The sequence below is a fragment of the Phaseolus vulgaris genome, chromosome 9 (assembly GCF_051622355.1).
Source record: "Phaseolus vulgaris cultivar YP4 chromosome 9, ASM5162235v1, whole genome shotgun sequence".
In the NCBI taxonomy this organism is placed as follows: Eukaryota; Viridiplantae; Streptophyta; class Magnoliopsida; order Fabales; family Fabaceae; genus Phaseolus; species Phaseolus vulgaris.
The window spans coordinates 27348109-27365189 of record NC_143506.1 but is presented as its reverse complement, the minus strand read 5'-3'; the positions used below and the strand labels follow the sequence as shown (position 1 = coordinate 27365189).

The 17081-nt window shown below is 33.3% G+C and overlaps 1 protein-coding gene across 2 annotated transcripts in view; it reads right to left on the bottom strand.

Annotated features, from left to right (window-relative positions):
- GSL8 (glucan synthase-like 8) overlaps positions 1–17081 on the bottom strand; it is a 59477-nt gene that overhangs the window by 27117 nt on the left and 15279 nt on the right. Inside the window, exons 11-26 of one of the 2 annotated variants that reach the window (XM_068623927.2) lie at positions 15015–15091; positions 14856–14943; positions 14637–14729; positions 13373–13475; positions 13164–13287; positions 10973–11162; positions 10821–10873; positions 10269–10329; positions 9263–9344; positions 8702–8751; positions 6799–6885; positions 5969–6054; positions 5203–5230; positions 842–939; positions 418–499; positions 147–313 (exon numbers count right to left, since the gene is read on the bottom strand). In XM_068623927.2, the coding sequence (XP_068480028.2) occupies positions 147–313; positions 418–499; positions 842–939; positions 5203–5230; positions 5969–6054; positions 6799–6885; positions 8702–8751; positions 9263–9344; positions 10269–10329; positions 10821–10873; positions 10973–11162; positions 13164–13287; positions 13373–13475; positions 14637–14729; positions 14856–14943; positions 15015–15091 (1469 nt within the window). Of the gene's footprint in view, positions 1–146; positions 314–417; positions 500–841; positions 940–5202; positions 5231–5968; positions 6055–6798; positions 6886–8701; positions 8752–9262; positions 9345–10268; positions 10330–10820; positions 10874–10972; positions 11163–11252; positions 11459–13163; positions 13288–13372; positions 13476–14636; positions 14730–14855; positions 14944–15014; positions 15092–17081 lie in introns of those variants that run through there. The other variant, XM_090295915.1, reaches the window with a different exon arrangement.

Sequence of the window (17081 nt, the reverse complement as noted above, 5' to 3'; positions counted from 1 at the left end):
AACCCTAATTTCAGTATGTTTCATCAACAAAAATATTGACACAAATATTCCTGTTGGAATAAGCCTCCCCATTTGACGATCAAAACGCTTTAAAAATTTCAATTAGAATGGTGAAAGTTTCTGAGAATTAGTAATCGAATTCATACCAAAGCCTTCCTTCATTGTCGTTGCCAACTATTGAATATAATATTTTTTCAACACTGTAATAGCATTCCTTAACTGCATAGGCCATATATTCATCCTTACTTATCCTGTTCCACAAATCTGTCTGAGTATCTTTGCAGTCTAGAGCCAAGTCAATCGCCAACAAGATCTAAACATTAAGATATTAATTCAGATTAACATATGGATCCTGCTAAACTAAATAAGTCTTCATACATCCATTCCAAGTAATTTATATTGCATAAGAAGTTTCACCTTACTGCTAAGAAGAAATAAAGGCCATTGAACTAATCTCAGACTTCCTGCATTACTAGGTATGGAAAGCAGGTCCATTTCCCTGTAATAGTAAAAAATAAATAAATAAGCCATCTATAACTGTTTAGACAAGATTTTGAAACACAAAGAGACAGAGCAAGCATGCTTATATCACAATTTTTTACAGATGAAAGGCATTTTATCAGAGATAGAAAGAAACAATTTGATACGAGCCCAGAAAGCCATTGAGAAAAACAATGATCTTTTTTACTCCATTGCATGAAAAAAAGAGAATGAAGAGCAAAGGAATCAAATCCTTCCACAAAAATTAATCGTTACTTATCTAACTAACTAATTGTATTAACTTTAATATGCAGTTTATCTTCATTACACATTGTCAAGCATCAAGTTTCCTTCAACTGACCTATTACTAATAAAATCTTCCTCACGCAGACTTTTAATTATCTCATTCCAAAATGGAGCAAACATAGCAGCATATGCTTTGTTCATATCTTGAGAATCCTGCACCAAATCAATCACATTCATTAGCCAAACTGAATGTCAAAAATTCCAAGAGATAGATATACATTGAAAATAAAAACAAAATTAAGTAAAATATTTAAACAAGTATATAAGGAATTTGCCACCAACTGAATGGAACCTTTTTAATAAAGCTGTTAAGTTTCCTTCAACTAAAAAGCAAAACTATATTCATATACAAACAATTACAAAAGGCTTCTACAAACAGTTTAAATCAAATGTCAAGAAAGAATAAAAAACATGTTATTTTATCTATGTTTATCAACTAGATCAACAACAAAAATTAAAACCAAAATATAATTATTTAAAATATAAACTCAGATAAAATATTGATTTTAAAGTATAATCGAAATAAAATTGTGTAATAAAATATTAGTGCAAATGTTTGTCACAGAAAACAAATTTAAATAAGTTGCTAAGCAAAGTATAAGTTTTAAAAACTTAACTTTTTACAAACAACTGTAATTTCACAAGTCTAAATAAGAAACTTAAATATATAAAACAAAATTCTAAACAATTCTTCAATGTATAATATTTCTCTCACCAATAACTTTATTTTGATCACTTGATTTTCTTTTAAAATATCCAAAAAAAAATTCACTAACAACTGATAGCAGGTAGCTGACATCAGCAGGTTCGATACCATGATACTCGCATCCATCCCATTTAGGGTTTAGGGTTTAAGGTTTAAAATACCCGAAATAGTTGCTCGCATGTATCCATTAAAAATTTGTTACGGATTTCACTAGAGGATATCCGTGAATTCAGATTTTTTTGCCATCCCAAATCTGAACCAACTAAAATAACTAGCCATAAATCCATACAAGTTTTAATGTACTCTAGCATAATCTTACCATACAAAATTAAAAACGAGTTGTTCTCATTGAGACAATATTACTTAGAGAGCTCAATCTTTCTCTCTTAAGTTCTCATCTTTATATTAACAATAGTTGTTCTCAAAAACAATGACAAGAGAGAAGATTAAAAAACAAGTAAAGTCATATCTAGAGTACAAGGTACAACACGAAACAGAATTTTAATAAAGCCTATTTAAGACTTACTCTAACACTTCTCCACAAGTTGAAGCATACAAATTGTATGCACCTAGATTGGAACAAATAAACTCAATCCAAGGTCTCGCAAGGATTTTGCTAACACATCTCCAAGTTCATCATTGAATATGACAAACCCAATACCAATTTCCGTGGACAACAACTTTTCTCAATAAAATGACAGTCGATTTCTACGCGTTTGGTCCACTCATAGGACACTAGATTGGAAGCAATGTGGAGAACAACTTGGCTATCACAATACATCATCATTTCTCGAATCTATTAAGAAATTGTTTTACCCACACATGTTCATAGGTGAGACATCATTGTCTACATTAAACTTCAACAAATAATCAGGCAACAAGAACAACTTCCTTTTCCTCCAACAGAAGCACAATGTCCATATGAGATCTCGTCCAATCAGCATCACAATACCTAGAGATTTGGGTACTTCCTTTATCTTCATATAAGAAACCATGTCCAAGATCCTTTTTCAGGTATCTTAAGATACGGATGATGTCATTCCAATGATTAATACAAGGAACCTGCCTGAACCGACTAACAACACCAACTACACAAAATAGATGAGGTTTAGTAAAAGTAAGTGAAGAAGCCTTGAGAGATAAAGCATCCCTTGAACTAGCCCAACCTTCCAAAAGGATCACCCAGAGCATGACACAAGACCCAAGGCTAGGTCAGGAGTATCCATTAACTAGTGCCTCAGAACCTATCATTCCTCAAAGGATCATCAGGAGCATAGCCAACATGATGGGGCTGAGCACCAGCTAATCTCTTTGCTTTTAATTTCAATAGATTAGGTTTCACAAAGCATAAATGGGAGTGTACTTAGCAACTTGGGCTTGTGCCATATGCATTTTCTCTTCTTAAGCAGCTAGGTTTAGGACTTGCAACCCTAGCTTTTAAAAACTAGTTTTAGGGGGTGGCATTGACCATAGTCAACCCTAGGGCCACCCCTCACCCATTCCTTTTCTACTCCTCTCTCATCTTGCTCTCCAAGTCACTCCTTCCAATATAAAGTATGCCTTACCCTATGTCTTTTCACATTAAATTTTGAAATAGAAAAGAAACTTTGTAGGAGCGTTTAGTGAGACTTGAGTGCTCTCCTTTTTGGTCTTATTTTGAATGTTTGTACACTTCAAGTGGCAGCTCTTCACCACTCATCTTGGAGTCTTCCACCATTCCAAGTGGTGTGAGTCATTGCCTTTCTCGATAAGCTTTCCTCAACCTTCATCATTTTTTATGTCTTACTCTACTCTTTAATTTTGGCATTTACATTGCTTTTCTTTATCTTGTTCCTTGTCTTAATTCCGCACCTCATCATCATCTTCACCATATAACTGTGTTTTCTCTTTGCCCTCTAAAAGAAAACCTTCACACTTTCGTGTCCAGTGGAAATCTTTTTTGGGTTTCTCACCATATTCTGCTTAAAACAAAAACTCATAAACAAAGTGCAATTCAGAAAATGTGCAATTTTAAAATCAACTCACATTGCTAAGATAAATATGTTTTTTAACTAGTCTTCTATAGCTTTCAAGTTAGAGATAGATTCCATGTTCTGCCATTAATTTCTTATTTAGGTCAGTAGGACTATCCGCTACCTAGTGAATCATACCCATCTATTTTAGGATATATATCTGATTGGGCTACTTCAATACCTAAGAATTTTTTTATACTACCCAGATCCTTGATCTGAATATCATTGCACAAGTGTTGAAAATGATTACACAAGTGTTCATTTAGTTGAGATATTCTAGCAATATCATAAACTACTAAGTAAACACATTTTTAAGAAGAGATATTACAACAGAAAAAACCGAATGATCTCACACATTGCATTTCAAACCAAGGGTTTGGACAACGTAGCTAAATTTTGGAAACCAAGCACGTGGAGATTGCTTAAGACCATAGAGAAAGCGGCACAATTTACAGACCAAACCAAACTACCACTTAGCAACAAACCGAGGAGGTTGCTCCATGTAGACTTCCTTTAATAGATTTTCATAAAGAAAAGCATTTTTAATATCCAATTGATGAAGCAGTCAATGACAAATAGGAAAGAAAAGACGTATAGTACTAATTTTAGCCACTGTGATTAAGACCATTGATCTGAGTGTATCCTTTAGCAACCAATTTCACCATTAAAATCAACCTTAATGGCATAAACAAATCAACATCCTATCGTCCTCCTCGTTGATTGAAGGCGAACAAACTCTCACGTACTATTATGATCAAAAGACTGCATTTTTGCAAATATAGCTTGTCGTCACCCACGATGATCAAGTGTTGCATTCATAGTTTTATGTATAGTAATAAAAGACAAAGAGAATATGCAATGTAGTGTTCCAACATTAAATCAATGCAATATGCCGCGCATGGTGTCCAATACAATTTTTTTTTCTCATTGCTTTGTAATTTGCTGCATTATCAATTAGTATATGAATGACATTATCTTTCCCAACCTCAACAACATCATCCATCATCTTGAAAATTTGTCAGCTGTCTTGGATATGTCAGAAGCATCAATCGACTTCAAAAATTCAGTCCCCTTTGGACTATTTAAAAGAAAATTAAGTATGGTTTTTCTCCTCCCATTAGTCCATCCATCTCTCCTTATTGTGCAACAAATTTTTTATGGCAGTGGTGGAGAATGTGATTGTGGCAGTGGTGGTAAAGAACACGAGTGCAATAGCAACGATGGAGAATGTGAGCGCAACACCGGCGATGGTGAAAAGTTCAACGACAGTGGGTTTTTCAATCTGGGCTTGTTTACGCTCTCTTTCACTCTTTACACACAGATATGCTTTTGGGAAGTAAACTATAACACTGGGCCTTAAAAATGGCCATATACAGGTTCAATATTTTTGGCCAAAAATGGTCACACTAGGTCACGATCCAGGATCGAAGACCGCTTCCGATGCACCGAGTTGTGCGGCAGGATCAGCTCCAATCCTGATTCACTAGTTCCAGAGTAGTTGACTCATGCGAGTTTGCAATTTTACTCGCGCTTTTGACAACACTGATGATACCAACTTGAGATAAATAAATAAAAAGACGTTATTTAAATAGCGTAATTTTCCTCTTTTATTTATTCATATTCATATTAACAAAGAAAGGTACAACACAACTTTTAAATAAAGACTATTTAAGGCCAATTCTAACAAAACAAAAATACCTCGGTTGACTGTCCACTCAAGGGAATCCTGAAAAAAGAACAAACAAAATCAAATTTACCCACAACAAACATGTGTATATTTCAACTAAACCAAAAAAAAAAATCATTATATAAGATCACGATTCAATAGCATAGATAAAAAAACTTGCATAATAAAAGAGAAAAAAGCACAGCACACAAGCAAGGAATGAGGCATCCTGTGTCAAAAATAGTGGTAATAATTAAAGTTATTGGGAATTATGTTGATTACACAATACACAGAAAATAGTTTAATTTCTTTTATACTCTTATAAAACTAAAACATATTTATTCTTTAATTTATATACATGTCAGGCATGCTACATGCCCTAATTTATAGCAGTGCTACTTTCTATTCTTTATGCTTTCAAATCTCTCCATGCAGGAGACCAACAAAAAGAGGTGACAAGTTGTCCTTGAAGAAAAAATCTATAGCCCCAAACAAGCTCGTACTAAACATACTTAGCACAGTAGTGCCACTTTCCATTATTTATGCTTTCAAATCTCTCCATGCAGGAGACCACCAAAAAGAGATGACAAATTGTCCTTGAACAAAAACTCTATAGCCCCAAACAAGCTCTTCTAAACATACTTAGCACATGAACAATGTTAAAATAAGAGAAATCAAATTCTTTAAACCCCAAATTATACCAACCACCAGATTTATATCACCATGCCAATTAGTATGTAAATAAGAACAAATAGAGAACTAAGATATTTGTAACTACTAACTTGCTCGAAAACCCACCTTTTTATTTTTGGTGAGACCAAATTTTTTACAAATGCCTCTGGGAAACTTTCAAAACGCTTATGCACCATTTCAATTGAACGAATCTGCAATAAGTCATTTATAAGAAATGTTTACAGCAAGAGGAGACAAACCATGAATAAAACTGACTTCCATATTAATACGAATTTTGACTACTTAAAATAAAAAGAATAGAAAATAGCTCCTTAAAAAAGATGTAGATGGTAACAAATCCTCAAAAAGGAATATGAAAAGACTGGTAACCTCCGTGTCAAATTTTCAGCCCTTCACTGAGTACATGTCTCAATTCCTCAGTATTTCTAGCAGAAAAAAAAGTAAGCATACATCTATGTAGCACGGATACTAGCATGAACTCTAGACACTACACGAACACGGACACTTCGACGTGTGTAATTTCCAAAAATATAGGACACGGATTTATATATTATATCATTGTGAATTATAGAAATTGACAATAAGATTTATGCGAACAAGGTGTTAATCAAATATAACAAAAAAGAATCCAATTCATCTATTGAAAATCCAAAAAGTGAAAAGAGGATAAAATCATTTCATCCCTTTCTTGATCATCATCATTGAAAACGACACTCTAGTTTAAGAGATTTTGTACGAAGAATTCAGATTTCAATACATCAAAAGATTTAAGTGTACAAGGTTAGTATTTATACAATAAGAGATTCTTGTTGCATAACCTACAAATTCTTTTTATTCTTGTTCCAAACACCTTTTATTAGACTTAACCACAAATTGAAAGAATGGAAAGAAACAAGCTAAATCGTCAAAATGATGCCAATTTGGAATGCAAATACCTCGCCTAGCCGAGCCCGTGCACCAATCACACCACCAACAATTGCTGACATGACAGTGTAAAAAATGAGAATATCCATGAGATAAATCTGCAGAATGAGAATGCATTAGCAAAGTAAAGCATAGCCAAGTATTCATGAAAACAGAAACTAAACAATTACAGGAAAACTGCAGCTGTTACATCCTAAGATCATGATCTTGTGAGGAGATAATTAAGACAACATGGCACCAGGTATATAGGCTACTTGGAAAAATAAACATTCAAGAAACTATTCTCTTCTCAAATATTCCAATTTCCAACATGTCATTGTGAGATAAAAGGACACCAAACTATAAGAATCCATATAACAAGGGCTTCATAAGAAAATCTAAAATGAATTTATAGCACACTATTGTCTTGGTCAACATCTGTTAAGAAATAAGGAGAAGTTTATTGATATAGTTAGAGTATTAATGAGTTGGTGAGTTCGTTAGAGAGCTTAGTCAGATATAAAATGGGGAAGAAGTATATGTGAAATGCAGATTTGTTTTTATTGAGAAAGGAGAAATCCTTTGTGAAGGGGACACCCAAGGAGGAGAGATTTGTCTTATTTCCTGTTCTTTTCATCCTATTCAACAAAAATCCTTCCTTCATTTCTTTTCTTTTTCAATTCTTGGTTCCTAACAGCTTTCCAAATGTTTCTCCCCTCTCCTCTGATACATACGTATTAATATATTTACTTTGAACTGAATACAAATGGTGTCAACCCCTTTCTAGCTTTTATTTGTAAGTACTCTTAAAATTCTACTCCCTCCGGAACTTTATAAAAGAAACAAATAACTAACTCATTCTATAAACATAGTAAATTAATTCATTTTAATTCATAATGTCAGAAATGTAAATTTTATTACAAAGGTACATGATCAATTAAATGATTTAAGTAGAGGTAAAATTTGATAACACTGAACATAATTAAAGAGATTATTTTCTTTAGACCATTGAATGTGATTTATGTTGTTTATAAGCTAATAAATACATCTACGTGTATATAGAATGAGTATACGCCTCATTTATGGAGTTCACAATAAACTATAGGTATAAAAGACAATTAACAACTACTACATCTCAAAGACATTCTTATTATAATTAGGACCAAGGTAGTCAACATCGCGATTTGCATCGTACGTGTTTATGACTTATGTCTCGGTTTCTCGCGGTGGCACCTCTCTCGACTTAGCTCACCAGCATTCCTCACAGTGGCGGTCCTTGCACGCTTCGTGAAAGTAGTCTGACGAGTGACGCTTTTGATGGTATTGCGCCGTAGCGCATCACAGTGTCGCTCTTCTATCACTTTCATGTTGCTACGATGGAGGCAACGCATGGCCCAATTAGAAATAGGTCAAATGCTAAAAATTAAATTGCCTAATTGGGTTTGGATGGAGGCAGTATGACTCTTTGGGAAAGACGCATTAGCACTTTTTTATTAAACCATGACTCGTTTATTTTTTTGAAACTAAATGGCTCACTTATTATTTTTTTGAAACAATATGACTCACTTTTTTTAAGTCATATGACTTTTTTTCAAACCATATGACTCAGTTAGGATGTAGTGTTTAAAACTAGCTATGTACTCTTTTATATATTATGAGGTTCATTTGTGAATTTTTGAACTAGATATAATGATTTTATGTGTATATAAAAATTTGTAGGATCTTCCGATCCATATTACGATCTCCCGATTTACGATTCATATTTCTCTACCCGATCTTGAGTAAGATCTTGATTTTGACTACCTTGATTAGAACAAAAAAATGGACACATTTGTTTCTTATACAAACATAAACAATCTGAAAATCAATTATAGCATCATCAAGTAACAGTTTGCTCAAATTGATGCAAATGAAAAAAAATTGAAGAATACTCACAGCCACAACAGGAGCCCACAAGCTAAGAATCGTGAAGGCATTGTAATTGTCTGTAAATTTTGCAGTCACAAATCAGTGACAAACATATTTCTTAATTTTACAGTACTTAAAATACAAGCAAATAAATTAACCGAGATAAAATTAACATCAAAGACACTATGAAAGAATACTTAATAGCAAGAAAACACCTTCAACATACATTACGAAGGATGTCTTCTTTTAGAGAGAAGAGGACCATACATACAAAAACTATCTTCATATTCCAGCTATGTTATCATCTATAATAGCAGAAAATTGCTCTATCACCTTAACACCTAAAAAGATTCCAGTCCCACCAACCTTCTAAATAATCTATAATCTAAAAGAATCAAACCAAAATGTACAGGTTTATTACGACTAAAAATAAATTTCAAAATATTTAACACACTAGGATGTCAAGGTTCATAGTGATGTCTAACATATGATCTTTAATTTAAGAAAAAAACATGCTGTACAGAAAACACCAATGCCTTAAAAATTGACAACTAAACCAAAAATCAAATAATAACAGCATATACTTACTCTTTGAGATCAAATCATGCCATGAGTAAGTCAAAGATTGAAGATCAACAATAATATTGGTAGGTTCAACAAGAGGTCTAATCTGTAATATTAGGAATTAGAAATACACGAGAATTAGTAATGACATTTTTTCTTTTACACACACTATTTACTATAGAAATGACATTTTATTTGCATACGTATATTAATGAGATTGACCCTTTCTCAAATAAAAAATGGGCATTTCACTAGAAACATCAGATGGGGCCATTGCTCTCCAAAATGCCTAGTTACACTATTCCCTTTTATTCAATTTTTCAATTATATCCTCATCTCAGAGGCTCTTTTTAAAATAGAGTCCAAATCATTTTAGAAAAATAATAAAAGTAGAAGATTACATTTCCTTTATTTATAAAAAAATTAAAAGCATACCCCCACTAAATGAAAAATGTATTACAGAAAATTAAAATTCAGAAAATTAAAATTCAGAAAAATAAATGTTTATTTATAGAAAATATTAAATTTAACTTTAAAAATAAAATAAAGCAGTACAATACATAATAAAAAAATCAATTTTATACACTTAAATAAATTAAATGAAAAAAAAAACACTTTATTATCATTTCAACTGCTCAACTTGTATGGTTACACTCACAATAACACACTTCACTAAGTTATTTTTAGAAGAGGTTTAACCTTCTTGTCAGTTGTACTTTGTAATTTATTTATTTATTTTAAGTTTTTGAATTTATTTTAATAATATAAATGAAAGTCAAAATCATGTGAAGTAAAAAGAAAATAAATGAACTAATTTCCTTTCCAGTTTTCTCTCCTCCTGATAATGTTATTTTATTACCAAAATTACATCAATATCTTCATAAATAAAAAATGTACTTTTGCCCTATATAGTGATTAAATAGAATATTTACTTACTGGAAAGATTATTAAAGTTGTCCACTACTTTTCATGTGTACATTCGTAGGAAGGAAATAAATTTGAATTATAACAGTAGAAACGTATGACTTACCTGGAGAAAGTAAGCAAAAGTGAATTTGCAGGCAAGTACCACCAACCAAAAGCCCACATACCTGCGGAACATAAAAACAGACTTGTTGAAATATCAATATCACAAAGCAGCACTTTTGACAACATAAAAGATGATACACTTATCAGAATTGCGAGAGAATTTCTGAATAAAAACTTTGTATTCTGTAAAATGATCTCAGCTTGTACAAGTAGCTTCTACACGGCATTTATAGGTAAAGAGACAGAGCAGTGAAGATCTAAATAAACCTAACTCAACTAGTGGCAAACAATGCCTGAAAGGAATGGCTAACTGAACTACTGATGTACATAAAGCAAAAAAGCTACAAAGAGTAAAACTATATTCAATAATACAAGCATTAAGAAATGTTAAAAAAATGTTAATGACAACCAATATAAGTCATCAACACTCTGCTAATGGTGAACATGCATAATTGAAGTTGCAAACCCAGCAACAAACAATTAAATAGGTGTCTCGTATTGTATTAGTAATTCTTTATCACAACAAGATCTCTTTTTCAGCAAGAAAACACACCTACAGTAATCACTTATTCCCTCATAAAGACCACGTCCAACATAATACCGTTCCTGGATTATGTCATCAAAAAGGTGTCAATACCAAGTCATAACATAACACATAAATAACTTGAAATAAACAGGTCAAAATTAAATAGCAAAATAACTTACTTGATAAATCCACTTAAAAAACTGAAAGAACGACTGATCTGACATTTCTGAAAGGGTGTGACATGCTGGAAATTTTAGCAACAGTGCAAAGAATAGTCGTATGGCGGCATAAACACCAAGAACAAGAAGGTATATCCGGAAATAGAATGAATTATCAGAGTTACGACTATTCCTCTCCTGCAAAACCTTCCTGCAATTAAGAAAAATTACGAAGAAAATTAACACAGTTTGAGATGTACTTCAAATTACCAGGTTCGTTAACAGCGGCTGATATACACACCTAGGCACTGAGGCAGGACACAAAACAGCCTCAATGCTCCAGATGGTCTGAGCGTGAATTTGGTAAGGCAGCCACATCAGGGTGATGTGGTTCATGCATTTTCGGTGAACTAGTTTACCATCACTTAAAATGTTTTGAAGTCAATATGTAATTATCTAAAGTGATATTTCAATCTACTATAAAGATATAAAACTTAAAAAACCCTAGCAATGAAGAACAATACCCCAATCTAAGCCCTGAATGCATCTGCCATGCATTACCTGCAGTCCAAAACCTGAAGTTCCCTTTGTTCTGTAATACTCCCAATGTGTGTCTAGCTTGGCCATTATAGTTGCAATCAATTGGATGAGCACTTACACGCTACATTATTATGCTACTCACATTTCCAATTTGGATTAAATTACATTTTTGAAGTATTCTTTCCATGAATAAAGAATTAAAGGTTAAACATCTCTACCACTCTAAAACAATGCAAAGTTTGTCTTCAGTCGCTCATCTCAAAATGCCAACTTTTTGGACTATTTTATAAAATGTATCCAATAAACCTTTATAATTAGGTCCAATAAACAGATATGATTTGACAATTTAAAATACAGTTATCAGTATAAGGACCCCCAAAAATTATATTCACAATTTGGTAAATGTAGACTTTATGGTGGTTTTAACCACCACAATTATTTTTTTCTTTGTTCATTGCTTAGACACTCTCTTGCCCTCCCAGTCCTTGCTCATGCCACCATGCTCGTGCATCAGAACTACACCTCTGCTTGGTCACTCTTCTCTATTCTCCCTCTTCCTATCTCCAACTCCACCACAACCACAGCCTTGCATAGTCACGACCAGGACAGGCCCTATTACAACATGGGCCTCTTGCAGCCACAACAAATGCATCATACCACATTCTCTCTGTCTAAAACTGAAGCAAAGAGGTACATTACTCCACCAAGAACACAAGATCACAGCTCGTCTACTACAGAAATGTATCCCTTCCCTTGTGTCTCTCCTACACCTGGGTGAGCCTTACTCAGATCCAGAGAGATATAAAAGATTGGTTAGGAAACTTATTTATCACACTATTACTAGGTCTAACATTTCGTTGTCAATCGGGAATAGTTAGTCAGTTTATGCAAGCTCCGCATATTGATCATTGGAATCTAGTTATTAGCATTCTTTGATGCACCAAGAAGAAGGCTTTGGTCATGCATTGTTGTTCATTGATAAAGGAAATACCCAAATTAAAGGGTAGTGTGATGCATATTGAGAAGATCTCTTGTTGGTAGGCATTCTACTATAGGATATATCCTTGGAAGAAATGTTTCTATGAAAAACAAAAAATAAAATATTGTGCAGTACTAAAGCAAAATATTAAGCCATGGCCTCCTCAGGTGAACTTGTTTAGATTAAACAACTTCTTAAAGAATTGAAGTTTCGTGAAATTCAACATATTATATAATGACCAGCAAATTGCCATTCATATCCTCTAATCCAGTATCTCAGGTAGTACTAATCCAGTATTTTCATGATTGAATCCATCAGCTCAAACGACCTACTAGAAGACATCTTGACAAAGCCATTGAGAGGACCAAGCATTAGATTATTTGTTCCAAGCTTGGTACACTCAAATTGTGTTATGTGTGTGTATACATATGTCAATTGTGCTGAGTATTCTTTAGCAAACTCCAGCATGTTAATCAGTTTTTAGTCTTAACAACTGAAGTATTCTGCTTAGTTTGCATTTAAATTATATTTTGGTTGTAGTTTGACACTACAAAAAGTATAAAAAAGTATAGTGATTCTTTAAATATCAGCATCAATACATTCATGCAATCACTGCCTCTCAACCCATTCGTTGCCACAAGATAACACTGTTAATTAAATGACAAAATAGTAAAGGGAGAATTCTAAACTCACAGGTAAAGATATGTTACAGCCACAGAAGTCAAGCCGCCCCAAAAAAATCTTATGACTAGTCTTGAAACAGCCATCCCCCTTGCAGTTGTGTATGCCCCAAATGTAAGTAACACATCTAAAAAACCTATTCATCATAATATAATAATATTTTTAGAAACACTTGCCATTTGAAAAAGTAATAAATTTAGAAACAGAAACGTCTTACTTACTTTTGGCAAAATTCATGATTACAAATGATGGCCCAATGCTAAGAATTGATTTAAAAGTATCCAAATTGATATGTCCATGATTGAAAGCAATGATTGTCAAAGCCTGCATGGAACAGGAATTACACATGACCCAAGTAAACCTGTTTTGTTTGCTAAATAAAGGCTGGAGTGTTCCAGCTAAAACAGTCTTCCAAGCAGCAATTTACAGTATCATTGCTTTTATTTGGCATTGCAGAAATTCCATTCTTGTGCAGACAAACATGCAAATTATGGCATTGGAACATAGAAATGGGAATGTGGGCCATGACAAAGATGGCACGCCCAAGGTTTGAAGGATGTATGTCAGGAGGAAGAGGTAAGAAGAGTGATGGTGAGGGAGCAACAAATATAACAGAATGATTTTTCGGGTGAACGGAGAGTGGGAGATATATAGGGAATGATTGGAAGAGAGTGAATTATTATCTGATACTGTACATTGTATAATGGGTGCTGCAGCCTTTCAGTAGGAGATATTTCTGGAGCAGGATCCATTCCTTCTGCACTACTCTATAATTCTCTTATTTATTTCCTGGTCTCTAGCAGCTTCAATTTTCCACGTTATAGGTTTTCTTAGTGGAGTTTGGCCAAGTTCCCCCACTCTTTGTATTGTTTTCCCTTTCTTTTATGGATTTGGGATGCTGATTGTTGCTAAAAATGGTGTCAAATCTTTGGCACAACAATTAGCATTGTGATGGCACTACCATCTTTTATTTTAGACCAATAGCAAACGAACCTCAAAAATAATGTTGTGTCATGCAAAAGTCACAATACAAGTTGATTCTATCATTTTTTTATTTAATTTCTTTACGATAGCAGCCCTTAGTCAAGAATAGCTGTTGACTCAGTCAATTAAGTCTGTTCAAGCCGGGTCATGAGATGTCCAAAATGTGACAAAGAAGTGTCTAAGTCAAAAAAAAAAATTAATTGCAACATGGTTGCGAAGTGGTGGACATGTGCCATAACTGTATCCAACAAGTATTTCATCCCAAAAGTGTTAAAACACATCCAAAAAGATTTAGACATGGAGACACATCCAAAAAGATTTAGACATGGAGACACATCCGAAAAGATTTAGACATGGAGACACGTCCAAAAAGATTTAGACATAAAGACACATCCAAAAAGATTTAGACATAAAGACACATCCAAAAAGGTGTTGGTGTTCCTGAATCCATAATCAGAATTCAGACTTCAGAGTAATAACTATGGATGACAAAATCGGAACCTGAAACATTAATGCCAAGAAGATCCAAAGACGATGAAAACTTCGATACAAGTGAAGAAATGTCCTATGCTCCACAAAACTGCTTTTACCAGTCTGCAAATGACACATTGAGCATACCAGAAAAGAAATAATATTAACATCATATTTACGAAGAAAAATCAATAAAAATAACAGTTGAAAAAAACTTATAAAATTCCTAAAGAAAGCATCAAAACTAACCCTTTTTGACCTTTTTGAAGGTGTAGGTTTCAGCAAGAACGGAGAATTCTCTCTCATTGGCCAATTTAATTCAAAACAAGCAGGCGACCTACATATTATTGCAAATTAGAATAAGTCCACCTGAAAGGAAAAATATTATGTGGTATCAAAGCTCCTAACCAAAAGTATTCATTGAAGTCATCATAATTCCTCCATGCTGAATGTGCAGCTTTGCCATTGTTGTTTCTATCAGCTTCCTGCATAAGATTTTACAGGGAGTTGGTGCGAAGTGATGGATACATAAAAAGAAACAAAAAGCAATAATAAATGTATATAAGACAAACGAATCATGTATAATATACATATAACATATAGATATTGAATTTACTACTAAGGAAATGAGAAAAAATAATAAACAATCTTTATGAAAAATAATATTAACTAAAAGAAGAGTGTTATCAAATAGCAAAGAATTCTGCTATAACATCATGCGTCTTTCTCCTCTCTCACTCCCTATCTCCATGTATATATAGACCATGTTAGTTGAATTGTGAATTGGGAACTTCATAAACATGGTTAACAAACTCTTGGGCTAACCATAAAGCCATCCAAGTTCAATAGTCTACTAATTGGTCATGAGTTAACTCGTGTGTAGACTCAGTTTTTAGCAGATTCAGTCAAACTCGGTAGAATTGGTACATACTCGCGAGTTACGGGCCGAGTGAACGAGTTTCAAAGAAAATCCCAAACCAACCGACACATGGATCGTCTCGTTTAGTGTCCAGATTTAGGGCTCTTGTGTCATACCTAGACTTGTTGCTTTCCTTTTTTACTTGTGTTCATTGTTATGTCCTTTACAAAAAGCCCCTTAGCTCCCATGAAATTTTCATGTTGTTGATCAATTGCAACTCTTGTTCTTCCATCCAAAACAATTCTTTGAAATGTTTCTTAAAAACCAACACCTCACTATACAGATTGAAATTATTGTCATACTACTACCTAACACGATACAAAATGAATGGATCAAAACAAAACAAAGAAGACAGTGCTACTTAGTAGGACAATTACGATGTAATTAGCTTACCTAGGAATGAGATAAAAGGTTTTGCATGGAGAGGTTTACGTAGTTGTAAATTCTACCTAGCGTCAAATTTTCCACACTTCTTTATACCTTCTTTCTTCCTTTTGGAAATTTATAGCATTCAGCTGCTAAGCTCTATTGATTGCTTCATACATACATGGCATAGTTGGATAGAAGCAACAAAACATTACAAGTGGAAAAACATATTTTAGGCAATATGTGATTGATCTCCACAATTTGCCATCACTCAATACCAAATTCATCAGTTGCTTGACCTCCGTTTTAGTAGCATGTTGCATGTGGACTTACAGGAAAAGCATGGACGAACCATTACACATCTCTTTTTGCTTAGTTCATGCCAAAAAGGAAAGCAAATTTAGGGTTTTTATCAAACTGAGTCATGTGAGGTAAAACCTGAATGCAATATCACCATATTCTACAGCGAGATTCAAACAAGAATCACGATTCATGTGATTCCGAGAGTGATTAGCACAATACAAGAGCGATCAAAAGCAAAAACAAGTGTTTCATCAATATGTATCATATTATATGGTTCATATCATATGTCACACAATACTTACTACTATGATAAAGAGACACCTACATATAAAAATTTGCAAAGAAGCTTAATACACTCAAGCATTATTACTAAATAATATTGTTGCATAATCAGGAGAATTATGCTCTAATTAAGTGCAGATTCCATTTTATATTTATTAGGATAGATTTGTTAGTGATTTGATTTTATTTGATTTGTACAGCTTTAGACAACCATTATAATTGTCTTTTATTACCTATTATTTCCTTCCTTAATTAGATTGTAAAACAGTCTATAAATAGAGACTGTAATCACATTTGTAATAGACATCAGAAATACATTCCATCTATTTCTTTCTATTCCTTTCAACTAATATATTTCACTAAATCCTTAAAAGGAACCTAGGTTGGATCTAATTGTAAGCGTGGCACATATGAATGTTCTAGCCTAAGAGGAGGGACTGTTAGAATAACTCTATATTTCATGCATCAAATTTAAAATGCATTTAGTCAACATTGAATTTAGGAAGTCAAAACTAAGTGTATAATACAGATTTTGTACTATACAAGTTTTGAAAATTACACGTTTCACGAATGAGTAACTAAGTGTCTTTTCAATAAACCTAGTT